General features: G+C 41.0%; 1 protein-coding gene across 1 annotated transcript in view; it reads left to right on the top strand.

Annotated features, from left to right (window-relative positions):
• Nucleotides 1-19,212, top strand: part of SEMA7A (semaphorin 7A (John Milton Hagen blood group)) — a 162,533-nt gene that overhangs the window by 108,458 nt on the left and 34,863 nt on the right. The window contains exons 5-9 of the mRNA XM_030187003.1: nt 7,517-7,579; nt 7,733-7,811; nt 11,946-12,059; nt 13,724-13,863; nt 17,422-17,600. Of these exons, the coding sequence (XP_030042863.1) occupies nt 7,517-7,579; nt 7,733-7,811; nt 11,946-12,059; nt 13,724-13,863; nt 17,422-17,600 (575 nt within the window). The remainder of the gene's footprint in view (nt 1-7,516; nt 7,580-7,732; nt 7,812-11,945; nt 12,060-13,723; nt 13,864-17,421; nt 17,601-19,212) is intronic.

Raw genomic sequence — 19,212 nt, forward strand, 5'->3', positions numbered from 1 at the left:
TCCCCTTTTTGACTGTGTGCATTAGAAGTTAGGCGCAGTGTGTTACAGAATAAGCTTAGGGAGCTGTGCGTGTAAATTCGAATTATTGCCAATTAGTGCTCATTATTGCTTGCTAAGTGCTGTTATCAACACTGATTAGCTTGTTAAGTCAATTAAGTTATGCGCGCTGTTACAGAATATGCCTGGATTTGGCGCAGATCTCTAAAGGGTCCTTTTACAAAGGCACGCTGAAAATGGCTTATGGTAGTGTAGGCACAGGTTATGGGCGTGCGCCGATCCATTTTTCAGCATGCCTGTAAAAAATGCTTTGTAAAATTTTTTCTGAAAATGGACATGCGCCAAAATGAAAATTGCCGCACGTCCATTTTGGGTCTGAGACCTTACTGCCAGCCATTGACCTAGTGGTAAAGACTCGCGCGGTAACCGGGCGGTAATGACCTATGTGTGTCAAATGCCACTTTGCATATATTTTTCGGATGCGTGTATTGGATGCACGCCAAAAATGAAATTACCACAAGAGCCATGCGGTAGTCAGGCGATAACTCCATTTTGGCACGCGTAGATGTTTACGCAGCTTACTAAAAGGGCCCTTAAGAGCGCTACATAGAATCCGGGGGTATGTGTCCAATGACACAGTTTATACATGAATAGGGAGTAAGCTTAGGCCCCGTCTCTTGAGCGAGGTTTGTGAGTCAGTCCTCAGCAATGCAAGGATCATGTCACTGATGAATGGTGCCGTGAGGGGTGGAAAGGCTGCACCTGGTTTGGAGATTTGTGGAAAGAGATTGGGGCAGAACCTATCTGTCTCTGTTGACAGGGTCTCGGGATGTGTAAAAATATTCTAGTCTTTTTACCACCACCCTAAATTATTATGTACCAGCCACCCACAATTTGGAGTGATAAAACCAAGGCCACGTATGAGAAAAGCAAGTTTTATTACTTACCAAATACAGATACAGTTAATCATTTCTCATGGGAGAACAGCTCTGCTATACATTAGTAGTATCTGAAATTGTCTCTCCCAAGTAATGTTCTAATACAGCTGCTTATGTATCTTTTCTTTAAACAATGCTTAACATAGCTTAAGCAAGTTATCTTCCTCAGAGATCATCTTGTTTTCTTTTTTTCACCATCTGTTTCCCCTCTGTTGCTAAACCACATTTTTTGTCTATTCATAATTACTCCTTTCTCATGCCTGCTTGCACACAAGAATGTTTTATCAGATCATGAGTTTCTGGTTCACATGCTTATCAGTTTTTGCCCTTTGGCCCTGTTCCATGGTGCATAACCTGTGCTCATTATTTACATCTCCCCCCTTGAAGGCCTTCGAGAGTAAGGGCTTCATTTGTTTTGAACTTTTGCTGTAGTCCCATTCATTCCAGAGGGGAGCAATAAGTTCCTTTTCAAATGCATCTTAAGCTTAGGGAGATTGTGGGTTTCAGTCACAATGTCAACTCCTTTTTACAGGTATCGAGCTATAGGTAACAAGAAAAGGTGGTTATAGTGAGATGTAAGTTGCCCCTCTTCAACCTTCCCCGGGCCTTATGTTGCTTACAATGCCTTACCGTCTGAATAATCCTAGAGGAAGATAATAATACAAAATAAAGAATATCGCAAAGAAATTAAACATTATCTTCAACATTTTCAATTTCTGCGTTAATTGTGACTTCTCTTGGTTTCCACTATCATCTTTATGCTGACGACACCCAGCTTTATCTCGCCACACCAGAAATCACTGCGGATACCCAGGCCAAAGTCTCGGCCTGCTTATCCGACATTGCTGCCTGGATGTCCAACCACCACCTGAAACTGAATATGTCTAAGACTGAACTTATTGTTTTCCCACCCAAACCCACTTCCCCTCTCCCTTCACTCTCTATCTCAGTTGATAACACCCTCATCGTCCCCGTCTCATCTGCCCGCAACCTCGGTGTCATCTTCGACTCCTCCCTCTCCTTCTCTGCGCATATCCAGCAGATAGCCAAGACCTGTCGCTTCTTCCTCTATAACATTAGCAAAATTCGCCCCTTCCTCTCTGAGCACACCACCCGAACTCTCATCCACTCTCTCATTAACTCTCGCCTTGACTACTGCAACCTACTCCTGACCGGCCTCCCACGTAGCCATCTATCCCCCCTCCAGTCCATCCAGAACTCTGCCGCACGTCTTATCTTCCGCCTTAACCGATATACTCATATCACCCCTCTCCTCAAGTCACTCTACTGGCTCCCAATCAGATACCGCATACAGTTCAAGCTTCTCTTACTCACCTACAAATGCACTCGATCTGCGGCCCCTCCTTACCTCTCTATCCTCATCTCCGCTTAGGTCCCTACCCGTAACCTCCGCTCTCAAGACAAATCCCTCCTTTCAGTACCCTTCTCCACCACCTCCAACTCCAGGCTCCGCCCTTTCTGTCTCGCCTCACCCCATGCCTGGAACAAACTCCCTGAGCCCATACGCCGTGCCCCCTCCCTACCCATCTTCAAATCAATGCTCAAAGCCCACCTCTTCAATGTCGCCTTCGGCACCTAATCACTACACCTCTTCTCAGGAAATCTTAACTACCCCAACTTGACATTTCGTCCTTTAGATTGTAAGCTCTTCTGAGCAGGGACCGTCCTTAATTGTTAATTTGTACAGCGCTGCATAACCCTAGTAGCGCTCTAGAAATGTTAAGTAGTAGTAGTAGTAATGCACAGTCTTTCATACAGTACATATGCATGTCTTACTTAAAGCAGTTTCAATTAATTGTTGCACTTAGCTCCTTACACAGGGTATTACACAACAGCTAAGAAGTACAAATACAGCAATAACAATTATCAGTGTGGTCAAACCAGATAATATAATGCTTTTCCATTTCCCAAAAATATTGTCCATCCACCCTGTCCAGGTGGTATCTACACCCAGAGTTCTTAGCAAGCTCTTCCGCTAAGGTAGTAAGTCCTTGTAAAGCCTTATAGTTCCATCAGGTGCAGTATTGTTAGGCATAAACGTACAACAGTGTCCTCCAAGCATGACACAAACACCTCCTTTTTCTGCTAATATCATGTCAAGGACCATTCGGTTTTCCCATGCCATCCGGCTCGTAGCATCCAGTTGAGAGGCAATACCTTTAACTGCATCTCGAGTGTAATTGATAAAACACTGTTGATTATAGTAAATGTAGTTAATCCAATCAACATTCTTATTAATGGTGGACCACCAAAATAATGAAGATTCGAAGCCTGCAGCAATCTGATTGCGAGCCTTAAATTCATCTGGTAAAAGGGCTTAGTATGTTCTGAATAATTAGGTATCCATAAATGACAAAAATTAAGCATACTTACCATAGCTCTAAGTTCGGTAACATTGGAAGGCATATGTAATTTGGAAACATGCTTCAAAGTTTCTGGTCCGAGGCTGCGCCTCCCGGCACCAATTTCATGGCTCAGAAATGTAACCTGAGTCTGTGCTACCTTCAATTTTTTCCTATTAACTTTATACCCCTTTTCGGCTCAAAAGGTTAGAAAATCACAGGTCACCTATACACAAATATCAAAATCATGAGAAGTTATCAGCATATCGTCCACATATTGTAGTAGATGGGTATGACTTGGCCAAGCATATTGTGATTTAAATTCTTGAATATGCTGTGCCAGTCTGAAAAAAAATAGTAGGGCTATCAGTGAAACCTTGCGGCAATCAGGTCCACTGGTAGGTCACATTGTCAAACTGAAAAGCAGTTAGAGATCTGCTGTCAGGGTGAAGTGGGATGGAAAAAAAAAGCATTGGATAAATCAATGGTGGAGTGATACATTTGCAAAGTTACACTCTGTAATAGGGTAGTAGTAGGGAAAGTATATTTCACCACAGTGTTTAATTCACGTAAATCCTGCACAATTCTCCACTGTCCTGGTTCTTTTTTCTTTACAGGGAATAGTGGCTTTTTATATGGTGAATGGCACTCTTCTATTATATCCTTATTCAGCAATTGCTGAATCTGTTCTTTCGCTCCTTGTATTACGTCTGGTTTCAAGGGATACTGTCCTATTTTAGGTCCATCACATTTAGGCAGTAATTCAATACAGTGAGCTTTTGTGTGAACCTCTCCATAAGGTGCATCCGGGGATGCCCAAAGATAATTCGGTAACTTTTGTAGCGCTGTAGATACTTCTTGTTCAGCAAGAGTTGTTACAGCAAATATCAAAGAGCTATTCTGAGTTGGCTCTGGGATATCAAAATGAATTTGGAATTTAAATTGTGTTAATAAATCCCTTCCTAACAAATTCACTGGGCACAATGGGGCATATAACAAGGGAGCTATTATTTCTTGACCTGCAAACTGGATGTTCATTGCTTATTTTTTTAAAAATTTATCTTTATTAGCATCAATACGAGACATTATGTTACACCTCCAATTGTTGCATTGTACTACTCACAGTGGTAACATTCTTAGTGGACTATTTCAGTTGCTTCTGCAATTTCATAGGGGCGCTAGCCAACACTGAGCGTGATGCTCCGGTGTCAACCATAAAAGATATGGGAATACTCTGAACTTGTAACGTTATCACAGGGTTGCTATATCCTGCATATATGTGTACTACTCCTAGGCACTGTGTCTGCTCCTGTTCTTCAGGATTCCATAACGGAAAAGACTGACTTTGGGGTGAATGGAAATGATTGCTTCGGGGAACCCCCCTTGGCTGGGGCTCACTTCTACATTTTGAGGCATAATGACCTATATTATTACACTGCCAACACTGGATATTATGTCGGCGTGATGGACTAGGTTGTCCATCTCTGGCATGAACAGAAAAACCAAAACTCCCTGTCTCTCACGAAAATTCCCTCTACCCCGGAAACTCCCTCTAATAACTGTCCTACCCCTGCCATTCATATAGAGAATGTGGACCGTTTTCAAAGTTAGAACAGAAAGGATAATTCCAGCAGTCAGGTTACCATCTGAATCACCGCATGAAGAAGATTTAGATTTGGGTTTTTGATCTTCAATTTGTTTTATTTGTAGGGACATTAAATGAGTTTGCAATTTCTGCATCTCCTTATTTTGTTTTTGGGTATTTTTCATAAATATTCTATAGTGGTGTAAAATGTGTTCTTTCATTTCCGGCCATGGTTTCTGAGAAATTCCTACAGTATTATCAAGGCCTTCTTTAATCTTGGTAGGTAAGGTCTCTTTGAACAGATGATAAAATATCAGGAGACTATTTGGGGCATCAAAGCGCTCCTTTGTCTCTTCTCTATGTACTGTTGTAACTTGAGCATATATGTTTCAATGGGCTCAGTAATTTCCCATTGTTGGGAAGTGAGGACAGATAAATCCTTACGTGTTGGAAATCGAGTGCGGATGGCTGTCCATAATCTAGTCTTAGTAACATTGGAAAATTCATCACCATCCCATGTATTTTCTGTGGCTGCATTACCGAAACCGGCAGCAGCAAAGAGATCAATAACCTTAGCTTGCGGGATACGGCCTAATAATGCTTTGATATCCCCTATAGCTAACGTTGGTCCCCATAGTCAATTCACTGAATTTACGTATCCATTTATTTCCTCCTTCTGTAAGATCAGGTAATTGTTGGGCTAAACTACTTAATTCAACGTTAGAGTATGGGGTATACTCGGTATGTGGGACACCTGCGGATAATTTATTAAACAAGGGTAAAACGTTTGTCAGAGAGCCGGACTTTATTGAGGGAAATTTGCCCTCATATTTTCCCCAAACTTTGAGACCTTCGATCATGTAAGTCTTAACCCGAGCACCCCAGCCAGGGTCAGGTTATAAACGAATTAGGTCTCTAGCAACACTCAATGTTTCGTGACAGATCCCCCACGGCGATACCCACTGAATTGGGGCCATAAGGATTTGAACCAAACCACAAGGTTATCTGTCCATGGAACCACAAAATACCAGGAATTCTCCTGTTGGGCTACATATTCATTGACTGTGGATGGCTTAGAGCCACAATATGCCATGAAAATTTCACCGGGTTTATGTGACTTTTCCTCAGCAGTATGCACTAATGCTTTAGTTTTATTATTTTTGACTTGTGATCTCGTAACAGGACCTGAACTCAGGGCACTATCTTCTATAACACATTCTCCAGATTGATGAAGGGAGGAAATGGTTTGCATAATTTCTTCTTCTACCCTTGTGTTATTGTACTCTGATTTACTGCTCTGACGATGACTTTTCTGACCTAGAGACTGTTCAAATAATTCTGCGTCCTCAGTTGAAGCTTGTGAAACAGAAAGATCACAGAGGTCCACTATTCCCTTAATTTGAACAGTGATTATAGGTTTATCCTCATCAACATTATGAGTTCCTGACTGAAGGGGAATTTCTTTTTTTTTTTAGATCTGGATATAACTTCTTATAACCTACAGCAGTCCCACAGGGTGATAATTTAGTGGTTTCCGTATTAGTTGGCTCATCATATGGTGGAGGAGACAGAGCCATGGGTTCTGGTGGAGAGGGCGGAAATATAGAGGAGTCGGGCAAGGATTTTGATTCCAATTCCTTATTACTAATAAGGATCCATTTATTTATGGCTTGCAAATGTTTCATATGAGAGTTACCTCTTTTATGGGTCTCATTATATTTAATTAATTTGCGTAATAAATTTAAATCAAAGGATCCATTTAGGGGCCAACAAAAATCAGTCTGTTTTTTATTCCATTTAAACCATTTATTAGAAGTTTTAGTAAGATCCTTTTTTTCTAATGGAAAGTACTTCATTACTATCTCAAGAGGCGTAGCCATTCTATCATATAATTTCTCAAAATAATCAAGAAGGGAAAAAAATTGTTTAACTCACCAGTCTTCATGCAAACCTGCACTTATTGGCGTCCCAGGAATCCTGCCACTTGAACTGGGAGACCCCCCCCCCCACCAAAAAAAACAAATTGTAACTGTCCCCAAGTATTCTGCAGCTTAAACCTGGATACCTAAAGAAATTGTAATTTCTTGGAGTTTTAATTCCAGCGTCCCGGAAACTCCCCCACCCCCTTCACACTTGGTGTCAACAAAAATGTAATATAATATTCTAGTCTTTTTACCACCACCCCAAATTATTATGTACCAGCCACCCACAATTTGGAGTGATAAAAGACCAAGGCCACGTATGAGAAAGGCAAGTTTTATTACTTACCAAATACAGATGCAATTAATCGTTTCTCATGGGAGAACAGTTCTGCTATACATAAGTACTATCTGAAATTGTCTCTCCCAAGTAATGTTCTAATACAGCTGCTTATATATCTTTTCTTTAAACAATGCTTAACATAGCTTCAGCAAGTTATCTTCCTCCAAGATCATTCTTGTTTTCTTTTCTCACCATCTGTTTCCCCTCTGTTGCTAAACCACATTTTTTTGTCTATTCATAATTACTCCTTTCTCATGCCTGCTTGCACACAAGAATGTCTTATCAGATCATGAGTTTCTGGTTCACATGCTTATCAGTTTTTGCCCTTTGGCCCTGTTCCATGGTGCATAACCTGTGCTCATTATTTACAGATGGAGAGAATCCTGGATTCAACATCTGAAAAAGAAAAATCACTATGCAGGACACAGAGCAGGGTTAGTAATTGAGTTACTGGTGTGGTGTGACCCAGAACAGGATCAGGACCTGAGGTTTGAAACACACTGTCCTAGCACAGCTGCAGAAGTTTTTTCCTGTTTGGAGGTACAGGAGTCTTTTTGTAAAATAGGTTTTACTCTTCCCTTCTCCAGGTGAATAAAATCAAAACACAGTATGGAAGTGGCTTTTCTCCATTTGTCCCTGAAACGAATTTTCTCATACTGTTTTCAGGTAAACCTTGAATTGTATTTTTAATTCTACAGTGGACTATTTAAGTTAACTTTTACTCAGGATCTGTACAGGTTAAAAAAAAAAAGAAGCTAGGAAAGAATGACTTCTGAATCCGGCTAAGTGTACATATGTACTTTAACACCATAAATAGGGGCTTATTTTCAAAGCACTTAGGGGGCCTTTTACAAAGCTGCGCTAGCATTTTTAGCTCACGTAAAATCAGAAGGCCTTAAATACTGAGACACCCATAGGAATGTGGTGGGCATTTCAGCATTTACTGTCAGCTGATTTTTACCTCAAGCTAAAAAAGCGTGGCTTTGTAAAAGGTTTTGTGGTGCTTTGTGTGTCTAAGTGTTTTGAAAATGAGCCCCATAGGGTGTGTATGTCAAAAATGTTTGCTTCATGTAGGAGGGGTGGGAGTTCACTAATTTTTTATGTTATTAAATTTTTGTTTTATTTAATTTCATTTTCAATATTTACTCTGCCCTATTTGCAAAGAGCATGGGCTAAAAACAGAGGGGTCCTTTTTACTAAGCTGTGGTATCAACTGGCCCTAGTACACCCCTACGCAGGTTTTTCCTGCGTGCTAAGGCCATTTCTACTGCAGCTGTAAAAATGGCCTATTTTTTGTATTAATGGTCATGTGCTAATGTTGACGTCAAAACAGAAAAATACAAACCTCGCAATCTCAAAAGCACAAGATACAATGAAGGTGACTTTGAAAAATGAAAGGACGATGTAACATTAATACACAGCTTTATTAATTAACATCCGAGACTCGACACGAGTCTGCAAAGGATATTTGATAAGGTAGCTGCCAGTAAGGCTGCTTCAGTGAAACTGAGATGACATGTCTTGGATTACAGTTGCTTTGAGATCTTTGAATTGTTTTGTGTTGACAGGATACGTTCATTTTTAAGAGAGAGCACCTTACTGGCTGCTACCTTATCAAACATCCTTTGCAGACTCCTGATGAAGGCCAGGTTGGCTGAAACATGACTCCTGTCGAGTCTGGGATGTTAATTAATAAATCTGTGTGTTACTGTTACATCATCTTTTCATTTTTCAAAGTCACCTTCACTGTGTCTTGTGTGCATGTGCTAATGTTGCCATTAGCATGTGGCCATTAAAAAAAAAAATGAGCACATGTGCAGTTACCATCACCCATTTTATAGGTGGAAGGGCTTATGTGCTATTCCTGCACTAATCAGTTGGTGCATGGTAATGTAGCTGCGTTAACTAATTAGTACAGGAATGCCCACTCTCTGCTCCAGACATGCCCCCTCAAAAAAATGTAAAAATGTTTTTAGTGCACAGTTAACTTATGCACATTTGGCGCTCCATGATTGCGCTCCGTGGTATGCTATTTTAAGCTGTGTTAGGCCCTCATTAACACAACACAGCTTAGTAAAAGGGCCCCAGAAAATGGAATGAAATAAGATGAAATTTCATTATTGGATTTTTCTTTGTTTTGTTTAAAAATTGCATGGAAGGAAATAGCTACTTCACTAATGGTTTTATACTGTTTTAAAATGAATCCCTAAAGGCTGGATTCTATATACGGTGTTGAAATATTGGTGCTGGAAATGAAATGTGATAAGCACCAATCTATAAAGATCGAATGACCATTATAGAAAACAAGTGTAGCATGCAATTTGTGCCTAACTTTGGGCATCAGACTCGTTCCTCATAAAAGCAGGTGTAACCCCTGTGCCCAAAATTAGACCTAATTCTCTAAACCCGCACCTAACTTCTTGAAATGCTCTTGACCCTGGTCATGCCCCCTTTTGAGATCTGTGCGAGACCAGTTAGGCACAGTTGGTGGAGAAGCAACCCTCAATTGATGTCAAATTGGGGAACACTATAATAATGAGTGATTTCAATTACCAAAATTTCACCCACAATTCTACTGAATATACAATGTGTTTCTGGGTAACTGTGGTAGGAAATAATGAAAAAAGTGGAGAAAAAAAGAAGACCTCAGAAAATTCGGAACTTCCTCGTTTTTAAAGGACACGCCTTTTGTGTAATGAGGGGACCACTTTAATCATGCGTCTTCAAAAAAAACTCCACTGTATCAGCTTCACAAACACTCGTAGTTGAGACTCAACATGTATTGGGAAATAACTTGGAAAAAGTACTTATCTTAGATGACAAATTCCATAGATTTCAATTACCCCAATATTGGCTGGGTAAATGTAACATCAGGGCATGCTAGAGAGGTAAAATTCCTTGATGAAATCAAGGACTGCTTCATGGAGCAGCTGGTTCGGGAGCCAACAAGAGGGGGAACAATTCTAGACCTAGTCCTTAGTGGAGCGCATGATCTGGTGTAGAAGGTAATGGTGCTGGGGCTACTTGATAACAGTGATCATAACATGATCAGGCTTGATATAAGCTCTGGAGTGAGTACACACAGGAAATCCAACACGTTAGCATTTAACTTGCAAAAAGGAGCTATGATAAAATGAGAACGGTGAAAAAAAAAACTTAGAGGGGCAGCTGCAAAGGTGAAAAATTTACATCAGGTGTGGATGCTGTTCAAAAATACCATCCTGGAAGCCAAGGCCAAATATATTCCATGTATTAAAAAAGGAGGAAGAAAGACCAAACAACAGCCGGCATGGTTAAAAAGTGAGGAAGGAAGCTATTAGAGCTAAAAGAAAATCCTTCAGAATATAGAAGAAGGATCCAACAATAGGAAACAGCATAAGGAATATCAATTCAAATGCAAAGCGCTGATAAGGAAGGCAAAGAGAGACATTGAAAAGAGGATTGTATTGGAGACAAAAACGCATAGTAAAAAGTTTTTTTAGGTATATTAAAAAAAGAATCAGTGGACTGCTAGTTGACCGAGTGGTAAAAGAGGCACTTAGAGATCGACTTGGGCAATCCACTGCTTATTTCTAGGATAAGCAGCATAAAATGTATTGTACTGTTCTGGAATCTTGACAGGTACTTGTGACCTGGATTGATCACTGTTGTAAACAGGATACTGGGCTTGATGGATCTTTGCTCTGTCCCAATATAGCAATGCTTATGTTCTAATTAAGCAATTAAGTTACACACGGATCTCTGATCAATGTGTAAATTTTGGTGCCAATCTTTTGGCGCCATAAATTGATTTCAGTGTAAGTTTGCATACATTTAACTGAAGTGAAGAGCAGGTCTGCTGGGGTGAAATTTGGTCAGTGTTAAAAATTTTTCTGTCAGTATTTAAATGGAAGCTGACCACACTACTTTACAGAGATAAATTATAGTTAGAGGTTATGCAGCTTTTCTGCAATCCCATCCAGTTAAGTCGAATCCCTAAAAGTACATGGATAATTTTTGCCTGGCTATTTGTACTGTATAGTCAGGTATAAACAGGTAAGTTATCCAATTTCACTTCTAATACATAACCCTGGCCATATTTTACAAACTGAAAGGGCTATGTCGGCATTGTTGCTCTGCAGCCGCTAGTGCAGCTTTGCAAAAGGGGAGGGGGGGGGGGGGTTAGCAACTTATATGGCCAAATTAATGCTTATAAGTGCTGGCTTTTTATTATCGACTCTTATGATCACACATGAAAATTTCACAACAATTTTTTTTTTAGATTATGTAAGTGTGCCTGTATTCTTTTTGTCATATAATGAGTTGATATTCAAACTAAAAATACGCAAATACCCTGTACTGGAAAATTAGTTGGATTTGTGCAGTCTAAACTGTAGTACACTGAAAACCTACTCATTAATTTTTGAACTGTAGGCACAAAACATCTCACCTGAGGGTTTGGTGGTAGAAAGAATGTACTTCTTGAATTCTATGTCTAGGCCTTTTGCAGGATGTGGTCTCTTGCAGGATGTGGTACCCTTTTTGTGTGTGTATATATATAGATATATATATATATATAGATATATAGATATATAGATAGATAGATATATAGATAGAGAGAGATATAGATATCCAAAGAGAATGTTGCACATGAGTTTGTAAAATCACACATGTACCTTGTCTCCAGTTGCTGGGTACAGGATCACTGCCAGTTGTTCAGAGGACAGGGTCTATTTGGGAAAGGAGTACAGAAGGAAGGGATAGTTCTTCCTTGTTCTCTTTGTATCACTGTTCAATTGTTTTCTATTCCTCTTCCTCCAGGTGAGGAGGTTTTTTCTACCGTCAATAAATTTCAGAACAATGGGAAGATCCTGCGTTTCCGGAGGATCTATGGCAAAGATACACACTTATACACCAATGACCATCTGATGCAAAGTAAGTCAAAAGGATTCTGAGGGAGGGTATTATTTGTTACATCATCCAGTGAGTCTGGGTGAGGGAAACGTGAGAGGGAGTAGAGACAGGCATTGCTTCTACTCTTCTTTCTCTCCCTTAGAGATCCTCTGTGCTTATCCCATGCTTTCTTGAATTCAGATACAGTCCTCATCACCACCACCTCCAACTAGGTCATTCCATGCATCCACTTCTGTGAAGAAGTATTTCCTCAGGTTACTCCTGAGTCTGTCCCCTTTCACCCTTCATCTTTGTGCTTCCTCATTCCAGAGCTTCTTTTCATTTGAAAGATACGTTCTGTCTGTATCATATCTTCTTTATTGTGCCTTTCTTCCAGAGTATACATATTGAGATCTTTAAGTCTGGCCCCATATGTTTTATGACAAAGATCACTGACCATTTTATTAGCCACTCTCTGAACCAACTCCATAACACGTATATCTTTTTGAAGGTGCGATCTCCAGAATTATATAGCACTCCAAATGAACTCTCACCAGAGATTTATACAGAGGCATTATCACCTCCTTTTCCCTGCTGGCCATTGCTTTCCTTACGCACTCAAGCATCCTTCTGACTTTTGCTGTCACTTTTTCTACTGTTTAGCTATGTTATGATCACCCCGCTCTTCTTTCATGCCTCTCACATGTCCTTTGACTGGAGGGGAAGCATGTGAAAGTAAGCACTTCCTCCTATGTCATTCTCAAGAGAAATAGAGGATGGGGGTGGAATGTAGCCACTGAGAGGGGATGCAGGGGGGCAAAATTCCCCAGGCCTGGGCCTCCATGGGGGGGGGGGGGGCCTCTGTCTATTTCCTGTTTTTGACGGGATCCGGGTGATCGCGTCCCGACAGCAGCAGGAAAGAGAAAACTCTGGCGCCCTCAGGCCGCGCATGCTCAGTTTTGAGACTGAGAATATGCTACCTAAGGAAAGCAGCCGCAGGCAGTGCTGGGCAGAGGAAAGAGCCACGCTGCCAGCCAAGGTACTTCGGGGGGGGGGGGGGGCAGGAGGGAGGGGGGGTGGCGGTTGTGGCGATGATGATTTTTTGGGGGGGGGGGGGGGGGGACAGCGATGATGATTCTGTCCCGGGCCCGGTGGCGGCGGCCCTGCCCTAGGCCCAGCTCAGTTTCTCGGCTGCCCTGGGGTGGAATGGGTACACTGCTTGTCATTTGTCCTCCTGCTGAAGGAAGTATGAGAATAGGAAGGGATCAGAGCAGGACCTCCATATCATACCACACTTCGAGGAAGGAATAAGGGCAGCAAAGGGTAAAAGGACAGAAAAGGAGAGGTGTAAGGATCCAGGAGGATAACATTTGTGCCTCAAGTTTTCTCTAGTATTGTTGGCTAACTGGAGTTTTCCATATTCAGATCTTGGAAGGGTTAATTCATTCATCCATCCCGTTGAGACAGTCAAAATGAATGCCAATAGCCAACTACTAAGAAAAAATGTGCAGCCTGCTCATATGTGCTCTTAAAGTGTAAAAATAGTCTGGCACTACATATGTGTTATATCACTCTTAGTATGCGTAGAAGGTGTTTTGATTCAGTTCGAGGGAAACAGAAGCCAGTCCAGTAGCTCTGCTGCTCACCTTTCCTCATTCTCCTTCTTTGTGGCCTCTGGTTCCATTCTTTTGCTTCTTGGTTTTCAGATCCCCAGTTTGTGAAAGTGACCATCATTGAACAAGAGGAAAGTTACAAAGACAAAATCTACTACTTCTTCAGAGAGGATAATCAACAAAAGGGTGTAGATCATGACTTCACCATCTCAAGAGTAGCACAGCTGTGTAAGGTACAATGTGATGGGGAATTTATAAGGAGAAAGTTAGTAGAGGGGAAAGGGTCAGCAGAACAAGTCATGGCAGGGAGGTAGAACCTCACAGTGAGTGGGAGGTTACTAGGGGGCCCTTTTACTAAGCCTTGTAAGGCTCTACACACGCCCAACGTGCGCCAAAATGGAGTTACTGCCCGGCTACCGCGTGGCTCTTGTGGTAATTTCATTTTTGGTGCATATCCGATATGTGTGGCCGAAAAATAATTTTTATTTTCGGCCGCGTGTATCGGACTTGCGCCATTGGCATGCGTAGGTCATTACTGCCCGGTTACTGCGCAAGACTTTACCGCTAGATCAGTGGCTTGTGGTAAGGTTGCACACCCAAAATGGAAGCACGGCCATTTTGATTTTGCCGCACGTCCATTTTCGGCAAAAATTTTAAAAAAGGCATTTTTTACAGGTGCACTGAGAAATTATTCTGCGCATGCCCAAAACCCGCGCTTACACTACCGCAAGCCATTTTCAGCGCCCCTTAGTAAAAGGACCCCTAGATGTTGGTCTGTAAATTTAGCTACTTGTTCTAGTCCCAGCTACTCATGCTGCCATTTGAAGCTTCTACTGTGTGCCAGCCGATTTCACAGAAAGATTTGCTGGAAGCTCCTGCAGTAAGAAGTTCATATGTACATGGCATTGCCTGTAGTGGCATACTGAGGGTGGGGTGCTGGGGGCGGTTCGCCCCAGGTGCACGCTGCAGGAAGGGTGCAGGGAGCAGCCATGCGGCTGTCGGCTCTGCCGTTTCCTTGCTCCCTCTGCTGTTACTTCCTGTAATGGGGCAGAGGAAGCAGGGAACCTGCGGAGCCAACACCCCTCCTGCAGCATGCACCCAGCACCCCAACAGGTAAGAAGAATTCCCTTGGGGGGGGTCTTGGAGGTGATGTGCCGGGGGGGGGGGGGCGGTGAATTACCAGGGGTGATGTCGTGCTGCACCCGGTGGGAGGGGGGGTGGACGGATGACACTGCACCCGGGGGAAGGTGGGTGCGCAGCGGCAAACCGTCCCAGGTGGCAGCCAACCAAGGAACATCACTGATTGCCTGTTAGAAATCCATGGAGAGCAGCACTTAACTTCTTGCCAAATATCAGTGGTTTGCACTATATATTAAAGGAGACCTACACCTGATCTGTTGAGTATAATTTCCTGTGGCCAGCTTTCACAGCACCAGACACTTTACTAAACTAAATATTCAGCTGGAAGATATTTTAAAAGTTAAAGATAATGCTGGGTGTTTGGATTTAACATTGAGCCTTGCAAATAGGTGGGAAAATGTGGGGGTACAAATGTAACAAATAAATAATAAGGTTCTAATTGTTAGTTTCTTATCCAAGGATTTGTTCTGCTTGTCTTGTAATGATTGTGGAAGTTAAGGTGATGAGATTCAGCAGAATTTAATCAGATAGGAGGCTACTCAGTTAAATCCTGCTGACCAGCTCCCATGCTGATATTCAGTGGCACTTAACCGGATAGTCCAAACAACAAAAGAAGAAGTACCAGGAGCCTTCAGAAGCGGGACAAAACCTTTTATTTGCACACCACGTGTCCTGTATATAAAACTCGTACCATTGACCCTTTTTGCGCAAAGTACCTGCGTCAGGGGTCGTTCGATTTAGATCATCTAAAATGAGGACACCCGCTGATAGCTGAATTAAAATAGAACTCAACTAAAGTCCTTTTTTCCAAGGAGGTTATATGCTTTTCTTCAAATCCAGGTCACATGACTGCTCGAAGCCCCTATCTCCATCTTTGTTTCGGCAATGCCTTATCCATAAGCAAAGCGAACGATAAGGCAAGATATAAAAATCAGCCAAGGGTGATGCTATTTGCTCAGTTTTTATGGATATGATGTTGCTGTCAATGCCAGCTATCCTCAAAGCATGAGCTAGTTTCTAATGTGCAATTCTCCTTCAATTTAGTAGAGCTGTTGGCATTTTAAGCCCAGTTTCTGCATTTTTCTGGAGCTCTCTATTTGTTCAGCTCATCGAAATTCATTGAATGTATATGAATTTCCAGCAAAGTTAGAACAACCTTTTTAGTTCTTGTAAGATTCACAGCACGGCTCTGAAAGTATCTGGATAATGTGGCAAACTGTTGTGCACCTACTAGCCCAATAGAACACTCATGGAATCTTGATACTATTTCCCTGTAATACTTCTCCCGTTATCATTTTCCATCTGCTTCTTCTCAGAGGCCGCAGTACTCAGAAGCAAATGCGGGCGCTAGAGGCCATTAGTGCCAAAGTAGTGCCCGCAATAGTGAGTGTAGAATGTTCAGATGCTCTAGCATGGGAAACAATGAGCGCATCAAAGATTAGCACAAATAGCATGCTAATGTAGTCAAACATATTAATGAGCTCATTTCCTACTCCCTCCCAATGCTCAGAGTACAAAACAAAGCTGCCTTGGAGTATTGTTATTAGTTTTAGAGGCCATATCTTACTAAAGATGTAAAAAGACTGGAAGTGGTGCAAAGAAAAGCTACAAAAATGGTATGGGATTTGCGTTGCAAAACATACGAGGAGAGACTTGCCGACCTGAACATGAATATCTTAGAAGAAAGGAGAAACAGGGTGACATGATACAGACGTTCAAATATTTGAAAGGTATTAATCCACAAACAAACCTTTTCCGGAGATGGGAAGGCGGTAGAACTAGAGGACATGAATTGAGGTTAAAGGGGGCAGACTCAGAAGTAATGTCAGGATGTATTTTTTCATGGAAAGGGTGGTGGATACATGGAATGCCCTCCCGCAGGAGGTGGTGGAGATGAAAACGGTAATGGAATTAAAACATGCATGGGATAAACACAAAGAAATCCTGTTTAGAAGGAATGGATCTACGGAATCAGCGGAGATTGGGTGGTAACGTCGGTACTTGGAAAGCAAAACCGGTGCTGGGCAGACTTCTACGGTCTACGCCTTGATCATAACTGAATAGATATTGAAAGTTCAAAAACAGTGCTGGGCAGACTTTTACGGTCTGTGCCCTGAGAAAGGCAAGGACAAATCAAACTCTGGTATATATATATAAAGTATTACATACCATGTAAAATGAGTTTATCTTGTTGGGCAGACTGGATGGGCCGTACAGGTCTTTATCTACTGTCAATTACTATGCCTTACTGCTGTAACAAGTAACACCAACTCAGAACAGGTGTTAGGGGGTTTGAAGAGAGGATTTCTCATGGTTCTTTCTCTAGAATCTGCAGGTTTTTATACAGTTTGGATGCAGAAGGAGGCCCGTTGAAGGCCCTAAGATCTAGTAGTAAGAAGCAAATGTGCGCAAGTGCAAGCAAACCCGAAAGTGAAAGTACACATCGGCACCTATTTCCTGAGTTTAAATATAAGCCTTCCAAGTTAAAAAAAAAATTGAAACGCTTATATAAAAGCACAGAAAACTAATGACAATGTGTGCTTCATGTTCGGATTTGCCTGGCACGAGCTGCACTTACCGTGCTAACGTCTTTCTAATAGTATATAGTCATACGCAACACCTAACTTCCTGTTGTGCTCTGCTTTTCTTAGGGAGATGGAGGGGGAGAAGGGTCAGTTGTTGCCACCATGTGGACCACATTTCTGAAAGCTCGGCTGGTGTGTGCTTATGAATCTCAGAAGAGGTTATTCAACATGCTACATGATGTCTTCATTGTTAAGTCTGAAAACTGGACTGAAAGCAGAGTCTATGGAATCTTCTCAAATCCTTGGTAAGAAAGCACACCTACAAAAATGCCTCCTTAATGACTTGTTTCCTAATCTATACCAGAACCAACCAATATTGATCCCTTCTGATTTGATTATTTTATCATAATATCATTATTGAACATTACATTTTTTCCTACTCTCACTTGTATGTTATGTGCTATCATTTTATTTACCCTACCTACCTGTTATTCTTATACATTAATTGTACCAATATGCTGAACCTCTTACTCTGTTAATGGTGATGCCATTGCTATATAATGTAAGCCACATTGAGCCTGCAAATAGGTGGGAAAATGTGGGATACAAATGCAGCAAATAAATAAATTTATTTGTTTGCCAGGGATCCATATTGAACTGGCCTTGTCTGATTAATGTTCATCAGACAGTGCCCTGAAATTTAGATCAACATAAGAATACCCATACTGGGTCAGACCAATGATCCATCTAAACTAGTATCCTGCTTCCAACAGTGGTCAATCCAGGTCACAAGTACCTGGCAGCATCCCAAAGAGTAGCAAGATTCCAGAATCCCAAAGAGTAGCAAGATTCCGGAATACCAAAGAGTAGCAAGATTTCAGAATCCCAAAGAGTACAAAGATTTCAGAATCCTAAAGAGTAGCAAGATTTCGGAATCCTAAAGAGTAGCAAGATTCCATTTACATCGCCTAAAGAAATGTTCCAGCAATTTTTGAAGGAGATGCTTTTAGTACCTGAACAATCTTTTACTCCCATGTCTTGAATTTATTATTTGCCAACTGGGGAAAAAAAAAACTTTTAAAAAACAAGCAACTCCAAATCAAGAGACTGATGTCTTAAATGTTTCAGATATTTTGGAATCTTCTGAGGCTGATTTAATGGTGAAAGCTACTTTGTTGATTACTTTGGCTCTCTCATCTGATTGGGACTTATTTTGACTCTTTTTTTTTTTTTTTTTTTTTTTTAAGAAAAGAGATGTGTGGTTTTTTTTTTTGGATGTCAGGCCAGATTATTTCCTGACCTGACTAAGGAGACCCAAAAGAGAAGAATAAATTTCCTATTAATGCAGCCAGCTGTTTAGGTGCCTTATTTTTCATAAAATAATCATTCAAGTGTATAGTTAAATGGAAGTCTGCCAAATATGTAATCTATGAACCATCATAACTGTCTGCCTTTGTCAGTGGTAAAAGAATGGCCTCTAGTTCCCTAGTTAGGGTCAAGACTTCAGCACCATTGATTTGAGTTACTGGACTGATCTATTCTGTTTCTTAGCCTTATTTTTATTAAGTAAGATAGTTTATCTTTGATTTGAAATTATTTTCTGCTTGATATTCTTCCCACAGTGTCATGGATTGAAATTAAAATATTGTATTGCAACATAGGCTTATATGTTTTGTGCTTATTAGTAATATTATTTATTTTTTCCATATTTCTAAACAAGTGATTATGCTTTGGATTGTATTAAAATTGCAATAAAAATAAAATGTAAAAACAAAATAGCAATTATACTAAAATTTAAATAAAATCAGCCAGTAATAGATTTTTTTAAAAATGTTGCAAGTTCTGCTAATAGGGAGGCAAGAGTGTGGAAGTGAATGTGGTATTAAATAATAATTTTTAGGTTGGGATAGTTAGGGA

Source organism: Microcaecilia unicolor, chromosome 1 (genome assembly GCF_901765095.1).
Source record: "Microcaecilia unicolor chromosome 1, aMicUni1.1, whole genome shotgun sequence".
Classification (NCBI taxonomy): domain Eukaryota; kingdom Metazoa; phylum Chordata; class Amphibia; order Gymnophiona; family Siphonopidae; genus Microcaecilia; species Microcaecilia unicolor.